Source organism: Electrona antarctica (genome assembly GCF_951216825.1).
Source record: "Electrona antarctica genome assembly, chromosome: 10".
Lineage (NCBI taxonomy): Eukaryota > Metazoa > Chordata > Actinopteri > Myctophiformes > Myctophidae > Electrona > Electrona antarctica.
The window spans coordinates 46,446,462-46,473,293 of NC_136791.1; the positions used below are offsets into that span (position 1 = coordinate 46,446,462).

A 26,832-nucleotide genomic window follows, 5' to 3' on the forward strand; every position below is an offset into this window, starting at 1 on the left:
ATAGCGCGCCACCGAGTGGCGCGCTACGAGCTTGTAGGTCTGCTATTTTTTGAAAAATCGAAGAACCACTGACATAGAAACATAGCTTTTTCAGAAAACTGTCAGGATGTAGAAGACTTGTTTAGAATCTGATCTCAGGTCAGAATGGGTTAAGGTACCGTAGGTTCAAAATGCAAAAACAAACTCGGGACGGACAGAAAAGTGTTAGTTGTTGTGCGGTGTGTGCATTCGTCGTGCCCGATGGGAGCGTCACGGAACAGATGGTAGTTCAGACAGACAGACAGACAGACATACAGACAGACAGCTAGCTGCCGGACAGACAGACACGGGGTTCAGACCTTGCCGTAGGGGAAAGTCATCCAGACTTTGAGCGAGGGCTTCAGTCCGATCACCAGAATCTGAGAGAAATAAAAATACATTGGAAATGTGTCAGTTCAGACTGTGTCAGTGTCCTCTCCGTGACCTAAGAACAGATAGGTCACAAAGTGTGCTAGTGTGCGTTGTGTGTGCGTTGTGTGTGCGTGTGTGTGTATATACACTTTGTTCACATTCAACATGTTTAAGTTGCATAATATGTTCAAGTTCAGTGCATGATGTGTATAGACAAAGTATAGTAAATGGTGAAATGGTAAATGGTCGATTTATGATGATATCCGATAAGCGATTTTATCCAAAGCGCATAGATTGAAATACATAGATTGTGCATTACATTCACCCATTCACACACACATTCATACATAATGGCAGTGGAAACCATGCAAGGCACCAAGAGGCTAGAGTCGCGTGGCCAGACACGAATCTGCCAGTGCAAAAAATTATAGTTAAAAAAAAAATGCGATTAAAAAAGTGATATAGTCTGGCCGCGCGAAGCTACCAACCTGCACATCGGGAGCAATTAGGGGTTCAGAGTCGTATTCAAGGACAGTTCGACACTGCCTCTGGGGGAGCCCACAGGGATCGAACTGGGAACCCCGCGGTTCCCATCTGGCCGCTCTACCGGACAGTCTACCCCTGAGCCACTGAGCCGCCCTATGATAGTTACTGTCAATGAGTTTTCTATATGAAAATACACAAGGTAAACATACAGAAAATACACATGCGGAGTGTTAATTTCACTCATAGGCCTCGCAATTCATTTCCAATGGGAGTCACATGGTTTGACACAACATTGTTGTTGTATGAGGGGGTGGGGGGCAGTCGAAACACAGCCGAAAGCCTTACAACACAAATGCTGTGTCAAACCATGTGACTTCCATTGTTTACATCTAGCATGCATCAATGTTGTATGCTAGATGCGAAGGTGTGAGTGAGGCCTAACGCCAGGGCTCCACCGGACGCGTTGCGTCGCGTCAGCGTCGCGTCAAAAAACGCACCGGTTCAATTTTAATGCACGCGTCGCGTCTCCGTCAACGCGGGCAGTGGAGCCACCCTTCATTGATTAAAAAGGGAACATTCCCTGACGGTGACGGAGACGCGACGCTGACGCGCCTGGTGGAGCCCGGCCGTTAGGGCCGATTCATACTCCTATTTTACTGCCGTTTCAGCGCTGTAGTGCCGAAATGATTTCGGCTCGTCAGAAATTTTCAGTAGCACCGAAGAGCCGACTTTAGGACGGTACCCGCCCCCCCCGAACCTCAAATGACGTCACAATGTAGGCTCAACAGAGCCGAACCGACTTTTATTCGGCTCTAAAATAGGAGTATGAATCGGCCCTTAGAATGTGTAAATGTACTCGTGGCAAATCCATACACACCTTAGTGAGCGAGGCCATGGCCAGCAGAGAGTAGTGCGTGATGGGGTGCTCTTTGAGGTCTGGGGGTGTGTACAGGGGCTCGATGCAGCACACCTCGCCCTTGGACCCACTGAACAGACAACGAGAGTCACAGGAGCGCATCCCCATCACCCTCCTGGACACACAGAGGGGGGAGAAAAGGGCATGAGGAAACAGAAAGGGAGACGGAAACGGGAGGGCGAGAGAAAAGAGAGACGTTGGAAGAAAGTGTCAATAATAAAAAAAAACAGAGGAGAGTTAACCCATTTTGGGCGGGAACCCCTTTTGGTGTTAGCATTATGTTGTGCTTTAGCTATTGAAAAATAGCAGATCTACAAGCTCATAGCGCGCCACCGAGTGGCGCGCTACGAGCTTGTAGGTCTGCTATTTTCGAAAAATCGAAGTACGACTGACATAAAAACATAGCTTTTTCAGAAAACTGTCAGGATGTAGAAGACATTTTTAGAATCTGATCTCATTTTGACCTGAGATCAGATTCTAAAAATGTCTTCTACATCCTGACAGTTTTCTGAAAAAGCTAGGTTTCTATGTCAGTCGTTACATAATGCTAACACCAAAAGGGGTTCCCGCCCAGAATGGGTTAAAGAGAGACAACTGGAACAGAGGGGTAAAAGGTGAGAGTGTGAAAGAGAGGCCTCTTCTTGCCTCTCTTTCACACTGCCTTGCTCTCCGTTTCAGCTGTCACTCTGAATCTCCGTTGTTTACTGCAGTGGTTCTCAAATGGGGGGGGGTACGTGTACCACTAGGGGTACGCAGAGGTACTACAGGGGCTACGTGAGAGAAATTAGAAAAATGGAAAAGCTGGACACGGTTTAAAAGAGAGACAACTGGAACAGAGGGTGTAAAAGGTGAGAGTGTGAAAGAGAGGCCTCTTCTTGCCTCTCTTTCGCACTCCCTTGCTCTCCGTTTCAGCTGTCACTCTGAATCTCCGTTGTTTACTGCAGTGGTTTCTCAAATGGGGGTACGTGTACCCCTAGGGGTACGCAGAGGTACTACAGGGGCTACGTGAGAGAAATTAGAAAAATGGAAAAGCTGGACACGGTTTAACTCATTTTGACCTGAGATCAGATTCTAAAAACGTCTTCTACATCCTGACAGTTTTTTGAAAAAGCTATGTTTCTATGTCAGTCGTTCTTCGATTTTTCAAAAATAGCAGACCTACAAGCTCGCAGCGCGCCACTCGGTGGCGCGCTATGAGCTTGTAGATCTGCTATTTTTCAATAGCTAAAGCATAACATAATGCAAAGCTAGGTGACCTTGAAGTGGTTAAATTGATGATATATTATATCATTTTGTTGGGCCCCACTTGGAGAAACACTGCTTTTTCTGTTTCTGTTTTTCCCCCCCTCTCTCTCGTCCCTCCGTTCCGAGACTCTCTTTCTGTTCTTTTGATCTTTGAAGATTTCAACAAATCAGAGTTTTCCTTTGTCAGCACAATGTCCCGTGATGTGCAGTACTTGATCATTCTTTATACGCAGACAAAGGGCTTGAACAAGCATCACAATTTTTTTCTTCTTCTTCACTTTCTTCATTTTTTTTTCCAGATTCAAAACGATTTTCTATTCAATACATAGGATTTCATCACAATCTACTCCAGTCTTGAACTGAAGTGACTACAGTATCTTGAAAATGACTGAAGACATGATGTTTACTGTGATTAGGGTGAGCTTACATTTCATATCACAGACACCATGTAGTGAAAACTCCTGTAACTGTAACCAGAAAAAGAAATCGTCACATCATTCATTCGTTTATTTTTTGGGGGGGTCCCCGGAAGAAGTGACACTTTATTGAATTTAAGGACTTTTAAGACCTTTCACTACCTAATCAACAACACTGGTGTGATGTGAGCAGCGCCCTTTACATGAAGATGTACAGTATGTATATGATATTGACTCACATGACGTCACACGAAGATGTCACGTGACGTCATTTGGCGATGACTTTGTCAAAAAAAAAAGGCACACAGACTTGGTCAAACACATGATGTCACGGGCCAAACCTAAAAAAAACGAATCACACTCGTGTGAAGTGAGGGGCGCCCTTATCATCATACATCACATTCCGTGCTCAGCCAATCAAAACATTTCCGTGGTACACACACACAGACACACAAAGCTGGTAATAGGAGGGGCTAGCGCCCCTAAAAAAAATACCATAACTGCATCAAATGTAATTAACAAGATATACTATAAAAATCACACCCGTGTGAACTGAGTGGTGTAAGGTTTTATATAGCATGATCAGCTGTGGTCTGACGTAATGTCTGACGTTAAAGATCTTTGGCTAGGTAGACTCGTCTTCTGATGTGATGATTTGTGACCATGAAGTTGATTCAGCTGGAGTTTTTGTCCGATGTGAGGTATTATATAAGGTAAGGTATTATATAGCCTGATCAGCTCTGATCTGACGTAATGAAATCACACCTGGATGTGATTTCACAACTGGCTTTTTTTGTGCAGAGAAAATGACCATGGTTGCTACGGTCATCCAGTTCACCCGGGTGTGATTTAATTACGTCAGAAATTATTTTGAACATAGCAACCATGCTCATTTTTTTCTGCACACAAAAGCCAGTTGTAGGAGTGGTTTACACCACTCAAAAACTGGTCAAAACATTGGCCAAATTGTCAAATAATAAAAGAAAGAGGCACAAATTGTGAAAACAGCCAATCTTCAAATTCAGATCTGCTATTGTAGATCTGTTATTTTCACAATATTGATCTGTATGACTGAGTCAAACTAAATTAATGTTTCACACATAATATAATCCCCAGTGCTCGTCAGGGTGGGGGATCCCCAGTTCATATGATAATTTTTTGGGTTGGGTCACCAGTTAAACTATGATCATTTTGGGGGAGTCACCAGTTCAAATATGATTATTTGGGGGGGGGGGGGGGTCACGGCCTGAAAAGGTTGAGCAGAACTGAGTCAATCAATCAATCGAAGTTTAGAATGAAAACGCGGTCAGACCAGCCGACAGACAGACAGACAGGCTAGGCTCGCTGACAGCCAGGCAGCCAGTATACAGTATACGGTGCATTGTGAAATATCCATGAAGCTTGTCAAGGGAGTCAGCAGAACAACCCAGCACCCTGCAACGTGCACTCTGCTTGGCCCCGGACTGTGCACAATGTCGAGGTGAGGGTCAAGGGTTTGACGGAACGGAGAGAGACAAGATGACAGGCCGTCACACAGTCAGACACAAACGCACTAACAAGACCGGCACTCCACTCCACTCTCTCTGTGTGTGTGTGTGTGTGTGTGTGTGTGTGTGTGTGTGTGTGTGTGTGTGTGTGTGTGTGTGTGTGTGTGTGTGTGTGTGTGTGTGTGTGTGTGTGTGTGTGTGTGTGAGAGAGCGAGAGAATGAGTGTAATTCACTTCTTGTACTACTAATGGCAACATTATCACATTTTGGGCGGGAACCCCTTTTGGTGTTTTAAACATTTATGTTATAATTTAGCTATTGAAAAATAGCAGATCTACAAGCTCATAGCGCGCCACCGAGTGGCACGCTATGAGCTTGTAGGTCTGCTATTTTCGAAAAATCGTGAAAATATTTATTTCAGAAAACTGGAGGATTTAGAAGATTTCTTTTAAATGTTGAGGTCAGGCCTAAATGGGTTATTGGCCTGAGGCCCTTGAGGGTTTACTGCATTACATCATCTCACACACATTACACACACAGTATATACCGTACACATATAACAGTGGATGTGGCACGTGTACAAGTACACAAGTCAGCATAAAGCTATTCTCTCTTTCGCTCTAATATTTGACACTGCTGTATAGCCATACAGGAATGCAATCATAATAAGCTATGCAAAATCACACACTCAATGTGTCCTGGCTGCAAAGCATAGAGAGACCTGTTTTTTTTGTCTTTTTTGCTGTAATCTGAGCAAGACTACCGCGCTTTCCCCTCATTATCAGTGGCGTGCACAGATAGACACTAGGGGGTGCTAGAGCCCTTTTCCCTCTGGACAAATGTGCCCATTTTTTTTTTTACAGTGTACAGTATGTGGACCATGGTGACATTGATCAATTCTTGATAAAAAAAGCTTCTAATATATTATTTAGGTCCCAAAATCTATAAATCTCACACTATTAAGGCAACCGGCCGGTTCCACACGCTGCACAAGGTGCCCTTTTTTTCACTTGAGCACCCGCCCCTCTAAATGTCTGTGCACGCCACTGCTCATTATATTACACAAACATTACTCACACACTAGCACTGCCACTGTCTGTGAGTGCACAGCTCTGCCGCACATGACTGTGTGCACGCGCGTGCGTGCCTGCTTGTATTTCTATACTTGTGAGAGCCCAATGTCCCCGCGAATACAGAGTATACCCTGTAGTAGAATTTGAGAAATTGACATTATGAGAACTGTTTGTATTAGCCAGACTGATAACGTGGATTCACTCACACGTTATCAGTCTGGCTAATGCCAGGCTACATTTTCATGGTCTTTCATGGTCTAAAATATTCAGGTTGGGGAATTTTGGCATTTATAAATTAGGTTTAGGGGTTGGGGTTATGCCTTATTTATATCATATATAGTTATAGTTATATTATATGTGACCAGATTTGACTGAGAGACAAATTCCAGCTTTTCACCAGAGGAGAAAAACTTTTTTTTTTCCCAAAATGAGTTAATAGCACAGGCAGACTCTTCACATACTAGAGCATGTCTGAAATAAGTGTCAGAGCTGAAATCGACATGTAAATATGAAATAAATGCTTAAACATGTAGCTAGGTGTAAAATGGTAAATGGTAAATGGTGCATTTATATAGCGCCTTTATCCAAGGCGCTTTACATAGATTGTGCATTACATTCACCCATTCACATTTATACACCGATTGCGTTGAAAGCAAGTGTCTTGCCCAAGGACACTTCGACATTCGAAGCCGGGATTCGAACCGCCGACCCATGGATCATTGGACGACCTGCTCTACCCCCTGAGCCACAGTAATGTTAGAGACCACAAAAGTGAACCTTTCAAGCCTGTTTTCTCAACTCGCTGTTTTCTGCAAGACATTACTCTACAAGCCATATCTCCAAAACTAGTGGGCCAAACTGAAAAACCAATATGTCAATTTGAAGCTATGACGAAAATTCAAAAAAATCCAATGGCAGTCCCTCAGTCAAATTTAGTCACATATAGTGTCACACACCAAAACGGCAGATCTACAAGCTCAAGCTAACAACGTGGCGCATTGTAGCTTGTAGATCTACTATTTTGGGGTTTAGGGTTAAAATTACCAAAATGTTGTAAAAATGGCACCCGTAATGTGTGTGTGTGTGTGTGTGTGTGTGTATGTGTACGCATGCGTGTGTGCGTGTTGGGGGTGGGGGGGGGGGGGGGGGGGTAGTCTATCTATTTCCTATCCCCATGAGCATTTAAGCATATCTGGTGCGCTCCATTATTCCCCTTGGATGAGGTATTTCTCCAGCAAAGCGGAGAGGGAGAGCTTTGATTTAATTCCAGTTCTGACCTAGTTAGAGTTGTACCATTAAGTAAGTTAGTAAGGTACGAAACTGCAAGATGACTTCAGATAATAGGCTCTATACCCTTGAATATAATATATGAAAGTGAACTTTTTAGGAAAATAAAAAACGGAGACGAAAAGACCCCACTCTCTGCCATCAGCCCCTAGAGACGAAGGATCCCAAAACATTCCATTAACCAACATCCCTATTCTATTCTGGGGGCGAATATTCGCCAATCATAGCAAATACATAAGTTCACAACGCACTGCAATGCAATACGTTGTGAGCTGGTAATTAGCTATTATTTGCGAAAGAGATTTGGTGTAGAGGGAAAACATTTGCAGACCAAGTACTACTTAATTTTGTATCAAATCAAAACCCTATTGTAGAAATGCGAGCGTGTAGATCGGCTATTTTCAAATGGTCACACAGTATATATAGCTCTGAAGTGGTATAACGTATAAATATGTTTCGTAATAACAATCAAAATCTACAAGTAACTAAAGTTTTCAAATAATTGTAGTGGTGGAGTAAATAGTACAACGTTTGCCTTTGCGATGTCATGGAGTAGTAGTAACATTATTGAAAATACCCCAGTAAAGTAAAAATACGTCAAAACTGTACTTAAAAAACAATGTATTTTTGTTGACCTTTTTTCCCCTCTATCTTTCCCTATATTATGATGCTGAGGTGTTCTCCTGCAACAGCACACTCTCCCTTTGGCCCCCTCTGGCTGAAGGGACTGTTTATACCCGCTAGAGTTTGTAACGGTTTCCTCAGTAGCTTATTTGGGGACACTGTCTTTGTGAGCTGCTGCCAGCATGCAAACTGTTTCTCCCACACCGAGTGACACACCTGTGGCAACTTTATCCTGAGTAGGGAGATTGCCAGGTGTCAATCATCGTTAAGTGGTGATGGCCTGTTAATTATCCAATTAGTCAATTAAGAGTCAATTGTGACTCTGGTCGTCACAAGTTTACTGCTCGGGACGTCGCCTCAGGGTATTTAAACGTTTAGCCAATTTCAGCGCGAGGCTGTGACGGTGTGTTCAACCCAGCAGTATTATAATGACAACGCGATGCGATTGCAATGTATAATATACAGTATATCCACCACGTCTTAGTTTCACCAACATTGTTCATGTGAAATAGTATGTTCATGATTATGTATTGAAACAATGAGAATCGCTATGTATAGCGCATGGTCTGGGTGGTGTGAAAACACCAGCAGCGAGCACCCCTCAGAACTCGGAGGGATCCTACAGAAGTCAGAACGTCGGACCCCCATAAAATGTCCTGGTTACATCAATATCGTTCATGTGGAGTGGGTTGTACGTGCTTATTTGTTGAAATGGTGGAAGTCGCTATAGCGAGTAATAGTATCATGTCACCACCGCGGCGACCGCCCAGTGCAAGTGGTTCCACAATGAAGCATGCATTCAACCCGTGCAAGTCGTTCCACCATGCTATGAAAATGAATTCTCGCCAACGGTGACAAGCCGTCGCAGATCATCATAGCGATTTTTCTTCATTGCAATGAATAACCGTGGTGTGGTGGCGAAAATGCATATAAACACTATGGTATTGATAAATGTAATGAAGCCTACCAGTAGATGATACTTAACACTCTAATTACCACCTGTTCCTCACTGACAAACTCATTAGAGACTGCCGACTCATTTCAAACTGTGTGAGTTAACTATAGAATAGAGTCCATTTAAGGCATGACCATCTCTTGTTAATCCTGAAAGTATAAAATGTGTGTGTGACACGATTACAGTCTCCTCCGCTACTTCCTCATTTGCGACTACTAATGGGACTTGTTGTGTCAGTCGTGTGATATTGCGATTATGCTACAGTTAAAGGTGGTTGCACACTGGACACGTTTTTCGGAAAACCGATGGAGAAATGCCGCAAAAAATCCGGAAAAACGCGCTCTGTGTACAGGGACCTTTACCCTTAAAAAACTCAATGTCATTGTTGTAATAGATAGAAATTCATAATTTTTTTATCTCATATTTAGCCATACGAGCACAAATATCCATAGCGTCCCTCCCAGCAGCAACAACAATCCCATAGCTATTTGAATTCTGTGTCCAAACACTGGAAGCTTGTCTATATCACCTTTAAGTACAGTACTTTTTCATTTTCATATTCCATATTCCATCCTAATTGGCTAACATTGGCTTTCAAAGTTTGCAGGATTGGCCCGTTTTGACCAAAAAGCCTCAAATCATGAACGCAGCGTGCAATTTGCGACTTTCCTACTAGGCTGAGGAATATATCCCACCCTTTTCACATTGGCCTGCTAAAGCGCCACCAACAGGTGGATTTTGCCTCAAATCATCCAATTGCCATCCAAGACGTAAGAAGAAATGGCACCCTTTTCACATTGGCCTATTATGGCGCCACCAGGAGGCCACAACCTGACCTGGCCTGGCCTGGTGGAGACCTGTGCCCCGAGGGGCACTTTATCTAGTTAAATATGTAACTTTAATTTTATAATGGTCAATGAGTATTGGTTCTGACTGAAATCTTGCCCAATGCCCAAATTTGAGTCATGCTGTACTTGGTTATATACTCAAAGATGATTAAACTCTAATAATAAATTACATATTATAAAAAAATATGAATCAACACAAAAGTTCACAAAAGGGGCACTGTTCTGTTATTAACTTAGTACTGAGTACTTTTCCACTAAAGAAAATCAATAGAATTTTAAATGTGTAAAGTTTTCTGCTCAGGAATGTAATTCTCCTCTGAGGCCCCTTTTCCACCGGTTGGTTACCAATGGGAACCGGTTCAGTTCTTTTTGGTTTTTAGTCCATGAGCCAGAGCTCCAAAAATGTAACGTTAATTATGAATTGAGTGGGCAAAACCATACCTATATTAGATTGTTATCACCATGAAACTTCCAAAGTTGAGTACTTACACTGGGGTGTAAGTACACAATGATTTATTGTATTACAAATTTTACATTTTTAAATATGCAAATGAGTCATTATGTAGGAAAATATGCAAAATAATCAAAAATATGAAAAAGCTACTACTGTGGAAGGGTTATCATGTATTCATTTACTTGTATTGATCCTATAAACAATTTAATATAGGTCTAGTTTCCCCCACCAATTTTGGAGCTCTGGCTCATGGACTAAGAACCAAAAAGAACTGAACCGGTTCCCATTGGGAACCAACCGGTGGAAAAGGGGGTCTGAGGGTTGTACTTACAGGTTCTAGCCCTGCGATTGGTTTAGGTCGCCGTGTTCCTTCCCATTCCCAGGTGTTATGCATGATCATTAATCAATGATTTTTGTATATATTTGTTCTGTTCTCTGGCATCCTAATATTTGGCTGATGAAAACCCAGAGGGTCGAAAAGTTTAATTCTGCTATTTTTCAATAGCTAAAGCAAGTAAGTATCTTGCGGAGCTCTAGAAATTAGCGTGCGGACGTTTCTTCTTCCCTTTTGGTATTTTATCATGAACATTAGTGTGGACCAATTATAAGGATAGTTTAAAAAGTGGTGAGGTGGTCCTTTAATTAACACTTTTGATTCCAGGTGAGTCGATATATCTGTCTGGTAGTGGTATACTGTAGCACAGCCTAATGCTCCCTCTGGTGGTCACAGCCAGTAGTTTGTTATTGTACACTGGATTATAGAGTGCAGTACTACAATGAACAGTTAATCATTTAGGCAGAGGCCTTGTGATGTCAGCTGTGGCCCGGGCAGAGGCCTTTTGTGGCGGTTCGGGACAGACGTGGGTCCGACCGACTCGACACCGGGCACTGCACTCCCTGTGGGAGTGTGGAACGCGTGTGTCGAATTTGAAGTAGGTGGGGCGAGCGGTTCTCGAGTTACGTGGATTACAGACGTACAGTACAGACGTACACACAGAGACTTGGTGGTGCATTTATAGTTATAGATAACGTATTATATTTGTTTAGGTACCGTGTAGGTAGGTAATGTGTTTTAACCCATTTTGGGCGGGAACCCCTTTTGGTGTTTTAAGCATTGTGTTATACTTTAGCTATTGAAAAATAGCTGAAAACTGTCATGATTTAGAAGACATTTGTAAAATCTGGAATCAGGTCGAAATGGGTTAAGGGGGCGGGGGTGGGGAGGAGCTTAAAAAAACACTCAGATAAAGCATCTTTTCTACTCTTTTCTATGCTGTTTCTGGGTGTAATAAATAATGCATGGTTGCAGTGCATTTTGTTTAGTGATCTTTATGATAGTCTTCACTGCAGGCTGTGGTTAATAACTAAAAATGCCCAAGGGATATCACCGGGCACCCTCTTGAATTCGTAAGAGGTGACCCCAAGCTACAAGAATCAGTTGAGAAAAAACACTTTTACTGACCACGTTCACCCCCACGGCTCCCAGACTATAGCCCGACTGAACCTTTCTTCTGATCGCCGCACTGGATCGGATCAGTCTCTTCCAAAATGCGTCTTTAACATTTTCATTCTGATGGAGCCATCATTCTGATTAATAATTAAATATTAGGAGGATCTATGTAAATGAAAGCCTGGGTATCGAGGCTAGGATCTATTTAACCACATGAGGAGAGATCATACAGGAACAATTTTAAATATGATATAGTTTGCTATTCTTACACTGACTGTAATAAGTCTGTTTTCTGTGAGAACCAATAATATTTAACTGCAGCGTTAGACGTCGGTGGTGCATTTTGAATTTACATAATTCTACCCAAAGACCAGATACGAATGTGCTACTACTACTGCACATTAACCCATTTAGGCCTGACGTCGAAATTTAAAAAAATTCTTCTAAATCCTCCATTTTTCTGAAAAATGACTGACGACTGACATAGAAACAGCTTTTTCAGAAAACTGTCAGGATGTAGAAGACATTTTTAGAATCTGATCTCAGGTCAAAATGGGTTAACCCCTTAATGCCATAAACAATTTGATTATCTGATCTACAGGAATACCGATAGGACCCCAAAAATTATATGTAATTGGCCTCCGACCCCATCTGAAAATAATGTTGTTCCAGGGACCCCCCAGAAGCAAAGCTTTGAGTTAAAAACGTTTGTTCTGAAAAAATATATATTCAAATTTGTGGCACATTTTCACGATTTTTCAAAAATAGCAGACCTACAAGCTCGTATGAGCTTGTAGATCTGCTATTTTTCCAATAGCTAAAGCATAACATAATGCTAACACCAAAAGGGGTTCCCGCCCAAAATGTGTTAATTATAATTATGTGAAATAGACATTTCTCTTCGGTCCAAATCATTCGGAATCGGTTGATATCTCCGGTACAGTCTGGTACAGAGCGCTATACAGTATGAAAGCCAGACAGATCATAAATAGTCCATACACGTACTGTATTTCTTATTATGATACACACGTATTGTTTTCTAATGAATCTCCTCTTCCATTGGTTGTGACACTTATTGCTGTGGGGCTGTGATCAGCTCTTTGACCTCCCTTTGAAGTCGCAGCTGCTTTTAATTTCTTCTTCAAAGCGTTGTTCTGAACCGAAGCGGTTCAGCAGAGCAAGAAATAAAGTTCATGCGGTAAATATATGTACACTACAGTGCATATAACCCTGTATAATATAATACATACTAAATGAGCTCACCAGTCATAATAACCCTTTTGTGATTTTGTTGTCTTGTCTGTTCAAATTAGTTTTGTTGTTGTTTTTATTGTTGTAATGGCTGATTTTTGTGTGGTTATTAAAGGGACATTTCACAGCTGAAAGAAACTGCAGTCACTCAATGTTAATAGTATTTGTAGTAAATTTGAAATTTGCTCCCTATGGGCAGAAAAATAATGAAGTGTGTGTGTGACTGACTAGGGTTTGACTGGATTGCTGAATTCCTACAATGACCATAATGCTTTGGTGCAGTGCCCCTCCTTGTGGAGAGGCTGTGTGGAGGTGTGACTTTACGTAGTCCAGGAAGGAAGTGAGAGACCACATTTTCATGACAACTTTTGGTCATGAACATGGCGTCATGACTAAAATATCTAAAAACACACATTACACACATACAAACCCCAGGAAAAGGTTTCTTGTGTTCTTTAAATTTCATTAAAATAAGATCTGGTTGCAAAAAGGGGTGACGTGGCCCTTTAACCCATTTAGGCCTGGCGTCAAAATAAAAAAAACGTTGGCTCTGAAAGAATATATATTCTTATATATTCCTTTTCCCCCCCACCGCCCACCCCTTTTTTTCCCCTCACTGTATATGTTTCTTTTCCCTTTTTACCTCCTTTATGATGAATTCCTGTTCTGTCTATAGAAGTGTCTATTTGTACGTCTCTAAATGTTTTGATGATTTGAACATGGTGGACCCTATTGGAAACAAGTGTAATGCTTAATTGGGTCGTCCACTCACAGTTAACAGCCTTTGTATTGAGTTTGTGCTTGAAATGTACTGTAATTCTGCAAACTGTTAATAAATTCTTCAATCAATCAATCAAAAAGATTTGTGCCGCATTTTCACGATTTTTCGAAAATAGCAGACCTACAGGCTCGTAGCGTGCCACTCGGTGGCGCGCTATGAGCTTGTAGATCTGCTATTTTTCAATAGCTAAAGTATAACATAATGCTTAGTTAAAACACCAAAAGGGGTTCCCGCCGAAAATGGGTTAACCATGCAAAAAACAATTCATGGCGGCACACTGCCTTCCATAGACTATATTCACACAGTGGGCCTATTTTGCTCTAACACCAGATTTGTAGGTTGGGAAGAAATGCTTAAGGGAAGAAAAACTTAAATTTCCCCGGTAGGATAAATGAATTATTTCAATGCGTATTTGCCAAGGTTTTTCCCCTTTCAACCCTTATCTTGAAGAGCCAAAATACCCGTAACAGGATGTTACAATGACGTAATGGTGTGTGTGTGTTGTCTTGACCGGTTGTTGATCTTTAGCTTGGTGCAGAAAAAAAACATGACCACGACAATCACAGCGCCGGCTGTGATCGGTCGTGGAATAAATCTAGTTTTGACCAGAAACGTCATTGCGGGGCGCCAATTTGGAGTTACAAGCCATTGACAACAGCACATTGAACGCACGTGAACGCGCGCGCACATTAACCCATTTTGGGCGGGAACCCCTTTTGGTGTTAGCATTATGTTATGCTTTAGCTATTGAAAAATAGCAGACCTACAAGCTCATAGCGCGCCACCGAGTGGCGCGCTACGAGCTTGTAGGTCTGCTATTTTTGAAAAATCGAAGAACCACTGACATAGAAACATAGCTTTTTCAGAAAACTGTCAGGATGTAGAAGACATTTTTAGAATCTGATCTCAGGTCAAAATGGGTTAAGATGCCACGCCCCAGTGTCATACTTGACAACAGGAGTAATGATCGGATCAAAACATGCATAAAACACCGATTTACGTTGAAATAATTAATTGACGTGTTTGGCGGGTGGCCAGACTAAAACAAATCTACGAGGTCTCGAATTTCTCTTTTGTGGGACTTGAGCTAAAAGGTGTGGGAACCACTGCAGACAGTAAGCGGATGAGCACAGTAAATGTGTGTGAAGTTACCTAAAAGCCAGCTCAAACACTGATCCTCCACTGTCGTTGCACACTGCTAGAGTCGGGTCATCTGTGAACTGTGACAAGAGAGAGAGAGAAGAAAAAGAAAGGAATTAAGAGAGACAATTACAAGTTATGTATGTAAATTGTCTTGTTCTTTGTGTTATGTCAAATGTGTGTATATGTGTTCTGCATACTTGGCTGCTGTGTCGCAAGACAAATTTCAGTGTGAACTGACAATAAAGTACTATATCATATCATATCATAACAAGAGTGTAAGGGGAGTGTTGACTTTCCCCTTTCAATTTAAATTAAATCCAAATTTTAATTATTATTCCCCCGCCGCTAGGGGACCTTATCAGCCAGGCCTGTATATATACGGACCCCAATGTATACTCTGTGTATATAATGGTTGAGCCCCACGGCAGCTTTTAACACGGAACTATTTAATCCATTACATTCATGCGCCCAGTCGATTTATAAACACGGACGCCTTTTCCGGACGGACCGGCCGGAAGTTCATGATGTTGTGTAGCAGCTAACAATAGCCACAGCATTCTAGAGTCGATCGACAACAACGGGAGACAAGAATAAATCTATCGAGACTAGCGACTGGACCGTCTAACACAGGATCTTTTTTTCAGAAAAAGACGGGATGATTTAGATCGCGATTTATGAACGTTTTAAGATTTTCGTTTTCATCAGCTAAACAGAGGAGGGAGTTTTTCGATGACGCCTCACTCTTGCGCGTCACCGAGGAGAGCCCAGGAGGCGCGCCTGGGCTATACAGCCATGCGATCTGTTCTCGTATCAATAAACTTCGTCTTTTGGACAATACTTCGTCCTGGGCGACGGGCGTTACTAATAGAAAGGACAAAGAACTTTGTCCTGGGCGTTCGGAGTGTTAACATTGGTCTGGTTGCTATGGCAACGCCAGCCCCATCACCAACAGCTACGGGACGTAAAATCTGATCACCGTTTACAAGCAGGATTTTCAAACGTCCATAGGTCGGGATCCAGGATAGCTGTCCTTGGTGGATCCAGGATAGCTGTCCTTGGTGGATCCAGGATAGCTGTCCTTGGTGGATCCAGGATAGCTGTCCTTGGTGGATCCAGGAGAGCTGTCCTTGGTGGATCCAGGATAGCTGTCCTTGGTGGATCCAGGAGAGCTGTCCTTGGTGGATCCAGGATAGCTGTCCTTGGTGGATCCAGGAGAGCTGTCCTTGGTGGATCCAGGATAGCTGTCCTTGGTGGATCCAGGAGAGCTGTCCTTGGTGGATCCAGGATAGCTGTCCTTGGTGGATCCAGGAGAGCTGTCCTTGGTGGATCCAGGAGAGCTGTCCTTGGTGGATCCAGGATAGCTGTCCTTGGTGGATCCAGGATAGCTGTCCTTGGTGGATCCAGGAGAGCTGTCCTTGGTGGATCCAGGAGAGCTGTCCTTGGTGGATCCAGGAGAGCTGTCCTTGGTGGATCCAGGAGAGCTGTCCTTGGTGGATCCAGGATAGCTGTCCTTGGTGGATCCAGGATAGCTGTCCTTGGTGGATCCAGGATAGCTGTCCTTGGTGGATCCAGGATAGCTGTCCATGGTGGATCCAGGATAGCTGTCCTTGGTGGATCTTCTGCCATCCAAAATTCGGATGTAATTTGTGCCTTTGTACCGCGTCGCATCCCGACATGTAAATGCTTCTGGCGAGAGGTAAACAGTGTGTGGTTGTGCCAATGATACTAAAGTGTGTGTGTGTGTGTGTGGGGGGGGGGGGGGGGGGGGGGGGGCAAACTCCTTCTCTTAAAGTGAACGCAGATGGTGGCGCTGGGAACTTCATGAATGCTAACAGCTAGCCAGCAGAGAAAGAATTACGGTAAGCAAACATCACAGATTATATTCAACCAACTATGGAAGAGATCAATACATTAAATGAAGTGTGTGTGTGTGTGTGTGTGTGTGTGTGTGTGTGTGTGTGTGTGTGTGTGTGTGTGTGTGTGTGTGTGTGTGTGTGTGTGTGTGTGTGTGTGTGTGTGTGGAACTGGGGATGGCAATGAAGAACCAGGAAGTCTGGCATGGCATTGTGAAATCCATGATCTCGAGCGCGGTCGAAAAATGATGATGATGATGATGTGTGTGTGTGTGTGTGTGTGTGTGTGTGTGTGTGTGTGTGTGTGTGTGTGTGTGTGTGTGCGTTACCTTGACATGTAGAATAGCTGTTCCCGGGGGGTGGGCATCTGTGATTGTTCGGAGGAGTTTCCCATTGGCTAGATCCCACATGGTAATCTAACCAATCAAAACACCAGGACAACGGAGTAACATTCAACATCATGCTTAAACGCCACAGTCTTTGCATTGAGCTTGTAGATCGGCCTAAGTATAGCCTAAGTATGCATAGGGCTGAAGTGGTTAATGCATGTTTTGCAATAATGATCAAAATCAACAAAGTAACTAAAGTCTTCAAATAATTGTAGTGGAGTAAAAGTACAATATTTGCCTCTGAGATGCAGTGGAGTAAAAGTAAAAGAATTGAAAATTGGAAACAGACAAATTAAAAGTTCCTACACCACTGCACCTGACTTTTAAAATTGTGAAACGTGCACCTGAATTTGCAGCGTCATTTTGAGATTATTGTACGGGAGCTATGGTTAGACCTTTAGGGTGGTGTAACTGATATGCTTTGGTTAAATGTTTTTTGTTAAAAACGTTTAACCGAGCTCGAGAGACCTCTGTGACCGAACAAAAACACTATAGAGCACCGAAGTCTGACGTCACTTTCAGTGGAGGGCGACAATGCACAGGTTCATGTATTTTTTATACGCCCAGCTGTCAACACATTGCGTTCCTGAGATTCCTCGTTGACGTAAGCTCAGCTGGTGGTGACTCGACTCGTACTAACAACGAAACATTAAATATCAATAAAATAAAAATACATTTAATTGACATTCAGTTTCTGTTGTGCGACGGGCAGATGCAGCCACCCGCCTACCCGGAAATGTAGTCTCTGGGTTGTTTGGCAAGTTTCTAACGCTTTTTTTGTTACTCTTTGGGTGTATTTGTACATTTCCACCTTCAGTCGATGCTCCATATCCATATGAGTGAAAAGGCCGGGGTGATCGGTTTATTTTTTCAAACACAGTTTTCAAACACAGTTTCAAACACGAACCTGTGGATTTACGCCCTCTACTGACAGTGACGTCAGGACTTCGGTGCTCTATAGCAATGTTTACTATCAGAATGTAGAGATATTTAACAATAATTTTAACAAAAACACTTACACCATCTATAGATTAAAATTTGTGTCACGACTAAGGTTATATTTGGTTAGTTGGGGATGGAATTAAACTAGTGGAAATCAACGAAAAGCGTCTGGGTGTGTGTGTGTGTGCGCTTGCGTGTACCTGTCCTTTAGCGAAGCCACACAGCAGTCGTGAACAGTCATGGTTAATGCTGAGGGCGGACACAGCTCCAAACTCCGCCCCCGTCGCCGTGGTGCCCAGACAGAGCCGTAGAGCCTGGTTGACGTCTGGTGATTAAAGACGAGAAGGTTAGCAGCACTCAAACAAACATAGATGAGCAATTATTATTAAGCATTAATAAGGAGGGGCAGACTGTACGTTCATAAAGGTGAAATGATTCTGACAAACCTAATGATGAATACAGAGAAGTAGGCTGGCACGACATGCACGACACACACACACACACAAATAATAGAAAAAGAAAATAAGATAAGCTTCAATAATCCGAACTCCAAAACATTCTTGTACCAAATAAAGAAAGATCAGATAAAAAATGGATAGAGAGAGAGAGAGAGAGAGAGAGAGAGAGAAAGAACGGACTCACGTAGAGAACGAACGAACGAACCCACGTAGAGAACAAACAAACGAACGAACGAACGAACCCACGTAGAGAACAAACGAACCCACGTAGAGAACGAACGAACGAACGAACCCACGTAGAGAACGAACGAACCCACGTAGAGAACGAACGAACGAACGAACGAACACACGTAGAGAACGAACGAACCCACGTAGAGAACAAACGAACCCACGTAGAGAACGAACGAACGAACGAACCCACGTAGAGAACGAACGAACCCACGTAGAGAACAAACGAACCCACGTAGAGAACGAACGAACGAACGAACCCACGTAGAGAACGAACGAACCCACGTAGAGAACGAACGAACGAACGAACGAACACACGTAGAGAACGAACGAACCCACGTAGAGAACGAACAAACAAACGAACGAACGAACGAACGAACGAACGAACGAAAGAAAAAAAGAAAGAAAGAAAGAAAGAAAGAAATGGGAACAATTTGGAAAAGATAAAATAAAGCATGCACCACAACAGCCAGGTGAAAACCAAGGTGTCAACACTGAGGATGTCAACAGTAATGTTGAGTAATGAGATGTTGAACTTTGGTAGATCCTTGGGTTGTAAGAACTGCCTGTACATGAACCACTAATATGAACACGCTATTCTTAGAGAAACAGACTGCAAAAATAGTAGATCTACAAGCTCACAACATGTCACGGCGCGTTGAGCTTGTAGCTATTTTTAGTATTTGTAGGCACTACTGATGATTATTTATGAAAGAAAATTCAGGATCAGAAACAGTTGGGAGAAGGCAAAAGAAGAAAAAGGAATGTGCAGATATTGCTTTTTCTATTTATAAAACTCATTGTGTAAACATTTTGTGAAAGACCCAAATAGTCATCGCCACAATATCCTAGTAATGGCGTACGTATCTGGTCAAAAATATTGTAATTTTAGATTTTTCCATATCGCCAATGAGAGTGAATTGAATCACCCTTCCGGAGCCACTCATGAAGCACAGAAGAATTAGATGTATAGTCCAGCTGCTTTAGCCTGGCTAATAAGCCAGACCGAATCAGTCGTTGGCAAAAAATAAATTGCCTGCCGGCGGATTATGGTCTGGAGAGGCTCAATTGTACGCCCATTTCCTACACCAGAGAACTGGTGTGGCCAATCGGGACACGGTATGCAATATGGGCGGGCTTTGGTACAGTGACGTTCAATGCTTGAGACCTTTGACTGACAGTAGCTCTAACCAATTGCGTCAAAGAGACAAATTTGAACCCGCCCCCCGGGAAATAAGATCCATACACAGCATCTCCAGACTCAAATACCACACGACAGTGTGATTTGAGTCTGGCTTATTAGCCAGGCTACAGCTGCTTAGCTGCAATATAACAAGGAATCGTTCAGTTTGTGATAAAAGCATGACATTTGGTACACATATAGCCAAAGGCATCCCAAACATAATTGGATGTGGAGGCATCCTGAATTTTCAACATGGCACCCATGGCAGCCATTTTTAAAAATGCCACCATTGACATCCTATTATAAAGGCAATATTTTCTAAATGTCCTTATGCTTTAAGTAGCATGTGACATATCAAACTAGGGGGTTTTCATGATGCTGAATCCATTCCAAGCATTAGTTTTGCATAAAAACACTCAAATTTGGCCATAGCAACTTGCCCAAATGTGCTGATGTCATTTTTTTGGCTATATGTGTATACCAAATTTCATGCTTTTATCACAAACTGAACGATTGTTATGGTTATATGCTGCACTAGTAAGCAGCAGCTGACATATTGAACTTAGTCTACATCACGGCCAGGTAGCTTACAAACCCAAGATTCTACCAAACGTCACCATGACTTTAAGCATGCATAACCCTCCAACAGGAAGGTCCATACAGTACCTTTTCCTGCATAGGCGTCATTTGGATAGCGTATAAAAAGACAATGTGTATCAACACTACAAATCTACAACGGAAGCGCCATCAAACAATGCATGAAATCTTCCATCAGTCTGTGGACATTGTTGCTATATTTTGTCCCCTAGCTGGGACAGTTGAATGAAATTCTATGAAATGTCAGTTAGGCCTGGACAGTCCGTTTTGTTTGTGCCTTGCGTGGGGGAGTCAAACGCACACAAAAAAACGCACGTTTATTTTAATCCTTACATAGTCCCTCACGTCGGTCTATACTCAGTATTAATGTGCAAGCATCTACTCGTCCACTAGATGGCAGCTGCGACACCCCCTGCAGTAGATCAATTTTACTACATGTGAGGCATCAAATATGTTTAGAATTGTATAAACTACATCAAGTTACTCTCACTCTGTCTGTAGCTCAGTCAGTACACAAGGATAAGCCTGTCACAAGTATTACATAATCGTCTAATCTCTAACACCGGGGCTCCACCGGGCGCGTCAGCGTCGCGTCTCCGTCACCGTCAGGGAATGTTCCCTTTTTAATCAATGAAGGGTGGCTCCACTGCCCGCGTTGCGTGACTGCATTAAAATTGCCCCGGTTCGTTTTTTGACGCATGCGACGGAGACGCAACGCGTCCGGTGGAGCCCCGGCGTAATGTTATAATTTCGTCTGTTTAAAGTGCATTTTTTTTATTATAAAGCCTAATAGGCCAAACAGAAATTGTATTAGTATTCATATGTTCCAATGCCAAAAAACACATTTAAATCGTTAGTTGCAATTATTTGTATGACAATTCATCGTCAACTTATATTTTGTAGATACAAGGATCTATGTTTAGCGCAGGGGTTGTGCTGGGTCACAGATACTGTATAGACTGCTATTCATGTGTGGGGAAAAAAGCACACATTCATTGATTCATTCTTTATTTACACAGGGTGGGACACACGAGGAGCGGGTTTTCATTAACCCATTTTGACCTGAGAACGATTCTACAAAATGTCTTCTAAATCCTGACAGTTATCGGAAAAACCCATGTTTCTATGTAAATTTTTGTCAATATTTCAAGCGTATACCCTCAAAAACTATCAGTATTTGGCCACCGACCCCCATCTGAAAATACAGTATGTTGTTCCAGGGACCTTCCCAGAAGCAGAGATTTGAGTTAAAAACGTTGGCTCTGAAAGAATATATATTCAAAGATTTGCACTACATTTTCACGATTTTTCAAAAATAGCAGATCTACAAGCTTGTAGCGCGCCATGAGCTTGTAGATCTGCTATTTTTCAATAGCCAAATTATAACATAATGCTTAAAACACCAAGAGGGGTTCCCGCCCAAAATGAGTTAATAGGTGCACTACGTGAGGTCGTGAGCAGAGAGAGTATAACATGCATGAAATGATACCAAGCACACGCATTGTAATTGTGTCAGTTGGATGGACCCATTGACAAAGATTTTAATTTAAAGCATCCAACACTAAAATGTATTTCTGTCTGTTCAAATATTAAGTTAGTACCTTGTTGTGAAGGTGTGTTGACAATTGTGAGGTCAGCTGAGGTGAAACAAAGCAGTGAATAGCCCATGTCTTTCTATTAAAACCCATTTTGGGCGGGAACCCCTTTTGGTGTTAGCATTATGTTATGCTTTAGCTATTGAAAAATAGCAGGTCTACAAGCTCATAGCGCTCGCTACGAGCTTGTAGGTCTGCTATTTTTTTTTAAATCGAAGAACGACTGACATAGAAACATGTCATTTTCAAACAGACATTTTTAGAATCTGATCTCAGGTCAAAATGGGTTAATAATTTCACGAAACTTCTACAATTTACAAGTTGACGATTAATCAGTATCACACAAATAATTGTGATTAGTTTTTTTGGTATTGAAAATTGGAACATGTGAATACAATTTAAATGTCTGTTGGAAACCATCCAACCGTCGTCAGAAACAGCAGATAAACGTTATTGATCTTTTTTTTAAATTAATAAGAATGTGACTAATAGGAAGATAAGTGTGACGTGCTGTACACTTTATTGCTGGTAGAAAATATGCTCAAATATGTTCAAAGATGTTTCATCTTTGAACATATATGATCAAGGACTTCTCTTTGAAGAAGTTTGTGAACCCATAGTTGCATAGTACACATTATGTATTAGTGATGCCCGATTTACTTTTTTCGTTCCCGATTCGATCCCGACACCACAATTTCTGTGTTAGCCGATACAGATACACAATACCGATACCAGTGTTGTGATCTCGTGTTGTGTTTATAGCTATCTAGCTATATATCTCGTGTTGTGTTTATAGCTATCTAGCTATATATATATATCTCGTGGTGTGTTTTATAGCAGACTCCTCACTCATACAGTATGTGCACTTGCAGTTTGGGCAACTCGAAAGCAAACTCCACATGCCCCAACATTTTATTTACGTGCCATAGCCCTTAACCCTGTAGGATCGGTGGTTAGATTGGCATATTCGCCGATACCGATATGACAAATAAGGGCCGATACCGATACTTTTCCGATACCGATACAGTATCGGGACATCTCTATGTTTTATGCACCGTTTATCTAACAAAAGTGGAGTTGCACGTTCACTTGTGTTCCTCTCTTGTCATTTTTATCATTCCACAGAGCTGCACTTATTAACCAATACATGGATGTATGCCCTGCAGACAACACCTCTTGATGGACACATTTTCAAACCAAATTAATTAGTGTACATCTGTTCACAGTAATACAACATAATCAATGATTCGGCTGTTTTATGATTAAATTCTCCTTTAACAGAGAGCTCAATATATACAGGGGAACAGAGAGGTCACAGTCTGTCAATAGTCTTCATGTGTCTCGACTCTCAATATTGCCAGAATGTAAGCGATCCTATCAACATTGGCCTCAGGGGTCATCGCCATGTTGGCTTGTGGTGGACATTGTTGTCAAAATTAATTTTTTGCACAGACATACAAAATGAGTATTACCAGAAACACAAAGAGATAGCCCTGATTGACCGTAACAGGTCTGTAACTCTGAATGTTCAAATGCAACCATTTGTACACTCTCAGGCCCTTGCCACACAAGAGAACGGCTCGGGCTGTTAGCCGTGTAAGTTTGTAAACGGTATAAAACTTTCCAGCGTCTACATTGCGGTTATGTTAATTATGCATGCTGTATACACGAGACCGGTAAACTGCTCCGGATTCAAGAGAAAGCTGTAGTACACATGGCCGGCCTGTAGATGTGAATGCATAAATGTAGGAGATTATATTCTGGGCGCGACACCGCTGAATGTCAGATAATTGCTCGTTAATACATTGATTCCACCTGCTGCCTGCACAGCCTCTCAGAGTTAAGGCAAGGGGGTCCTTGCAAATAAAACACTTGAGAACCACTGGTACTAGTTGGGACTCCTAATATGCCATAGTATTGTAGTAAACAATTGTCATACAACATATTCAGAAGACAACCTGGAGACTTGACATTCAGTAATCGGGTCTTATGATCAAAATGAGAACATTATAATGGTGTGTAAAAAGGAAAATCTAAACTTTGCCACGGACACACTTGTCCGTGTACGGACATATTGATGACACCGGGGCCTCAAAGCAAAGTGTGCTCAGAAGCCAAACAATGTGTTTGATAATCCAGTTAATGTCACAGAACAATGGTCATTGTACAGGACCAGCTTTTTTTGTTTAAAATAGTATTAACCCATTTTGGGCGGGAACCCCTTTTGGTGTTAGCGTTATGTTATGCTTTAGCTATTGAAAAATAGCAGATCTACAAGCTCATAGCGTAGATCTGCTATTTTTGGGTTAACCACTTTCAACCTGCCTGGCATACATATTTTGGGCATGACACTCATTATAGGCGGAATACTTAAATGTTCCAAAAACAACAAAAGTCTACAAAAATGCGACACGTTGTGAGCTTGTAGATCGGCCATTTTCGTTTCATCATACAATAAACTATATACGGTAGGGGTTAATCTGGCCTATTCAACTCCATGGGCCAGATCCATCCCATATGACAATTAACCCATTTTGTGCGGGAACCCCTTTTGGTGTTTTAAACATTATGTTATAATTTAGCTATTGAGAAATAGCAGATCTACAAGCTCATAGTGCGCCACTCGTTGGCGCGCTATGAGCTTGTAGATCTGCTATTTTTGAAAAATCGTGAAAAAGCGGCACAACTCTTTGAATATATATTCTTTCAGAAGACTTTTTATTTATTTCGACGTCAGGCCTAAATGAATTAAAATTGGCCCTTTGATAAATGAACGTAAGTAAAAGTATATTTGTTTTGTGCCCCGAAAAATCTAATGTGCACAGAACATGAGATCATCTGTTTTCCTGTACACCAGCCTATTATAGTAAATGTTGTGAATCAATATTGCCATATAACATTAATTGTGTCATTCAATCAAGCTGCTAACATCTGACTGCAATCTGGCACCATAACACTAGAATAATGTTTCTGCCTCAGTCACTCCTCACTCAGTGAAACTCAGCGAAACAAGTTTTGCACATGCTCACGTTAATATTTGGATAAATGTCAATGTCAACTATGAAAAATGAAGCAGTTATTGACATGCCAGAAACAATGTCTTCTTCTCAAAATACATTTTTATGGCGCTTTAGATAAAAGTACTATATAAATTCAGTCCAATGCACCCCAACAATTACATTGTTTGACATCGAAAAATGTCTGAGTCTTGATTCTGATGAAGAGCATTTAGCTCAAAATGTCACAGCAACTTTCATGCAATCAAGCACCTGGTAAATATATTTTTTTAAATCTGACCTCCTGAAGAATTTAGCTGAATAGCCCTTTTGTATCACATACTGTATAATGCTTAATGTATCGTCGTTAACATTATTCATGTGCAAAGACAAAAAAAAAGCCCACGGCCACCCATACATCACCAAAGTCCAAAACTTGCCATAAAACTAAGAGGTTGGTCATTCATTATGTTATGATAATCTATTTTACACACCTTTTTATATTGTATTTGCACAGATAGATCAGTATTTCGATGTGTATTTTGCTTATGAACAGGGCACACCTAAAAAATGTGATCTGGCCCCGTCACTCCCTGTATAAATAAAAGAGATTCAATATAACAAAAGCCATCCAATTAATAACGCTACTGTACTGTGGGTGTGATCACTAGGGGGGCGAGGTTTCGAGATTTACACGCAGTATAATGTAATGTATTTGCTTTGGTGATGCAGGTGTTGAGGTCTTGCCGAGAAGAATGTTCATAGCTGCATGAAGATAAGGAGACTTTGATTAACTGAGCAAATAAAGAGGTATACGCCTTGCTCAAGGTGACTTGACCACCACAGCCGCTTGGAACACCTGCTTGGAAATCGAACCATAGTCCCGGATAAAGCCTTCGTATCCGAAAAAGGTGAGTACTTTTATATTGATACAATCTGTTGTGGTGATATAAATAGATATCGGTACATCATATTGACTTATGTATCGTTATTATGACACAGTACAGACAGATACCAACAAGGTGGTAAATGGCCTTCCATTTTAACCCATTTTGACCTGAGATCGGATTCTAAAAATGTCTTCTACATCCTGACAGTTTTCTGAAAAAGCTATGTTTCTATGTCAGTGGTTCTTCGATTTTTCAAAAATAGCAGACTTACAAGCTCGTAGCGCGCCACTCGGTGGCGCGCTATGAGCTTGTAGATCTGCTATTTTTCAATAGCTAAAGCATAACATAATGCTAACACCAAAAGGGGTTCCCGCCCAAAATGGGTTAAATATAGCCTCATCTATAGAGACTATTGAACAAAATTATGGAATAACTACATTTCCTCAACAAATAAGAGTTCTGTTGTTTCAGACTGTGCTGGTGGGGGAGTCAATGTCATGTTTAAGTCCAAACATTATTACCAAGCAAAATGTTTAAATGATCACTGCTATAAACACGATACTTATTTGACGATGAAACAAAAATAGCTCACCTATAACAACCTATAGTATGTAATAAGTGAATAACCTGGATGCAAAATGTCCACTGGCCAAGTCATTACCATGACTAAGTTCAATTCTTCTTCAAGAGATTTCAAGATTTTAGAGGCGAGTGGAAAGACAGCTGAGGATCATACTGTATTGTACTGTACGGTACTGTACTGTGAAATTGTTTAAACTAAATTCAAATAAATACTTGATCTATCGACAAATTATCAATCTATCGATGGACCCTTGACCTATTATTAACCCATTTTGGGCGGGAACCCCTTTTGGTGTTAGCATTATGTTATGCT

General features: G+C 41.7%; 1 protein-coding gene across 2 annotated transcripts in view; it reads right to left on the reverse strand.

The window, feature by feature from the left end:
• Window positions 1-26,832, reverse strand: part of vps8 (VPS8 subunit of CORVET complex) — a 121,266-nt gene that overhangs the window by 83,943 nt on the left and 10,491 nt on the right. For both annotated transcript variants that reach the window (XM_079512585.1, XM_079512584.1), the window contains exons 7-11: window positions 18,191-18,315; window positions 16,989-17,075; window positions 14,816-14,883; window positions 1,754-1,907; window positions 339-398 (exon numbers count right to left, since the gene is read on the reverse strand). In XM_079512585.1, coding sequence (XP_079368711.1) covers window positions 339-398; window positions 1,754-1,907; window positions 14,816-14,883; window positions 16,989-17,075; window positions 18,191-18,315 — 494 coding nt within the window. The remainder of the gene's footprint in view (window positions 1-338; window positions 399-1,753; window positions 1,908-14,815; window positions 14,884-16,988; window positions 17,076-18,190; window positions 18,316-26,832) is intronic.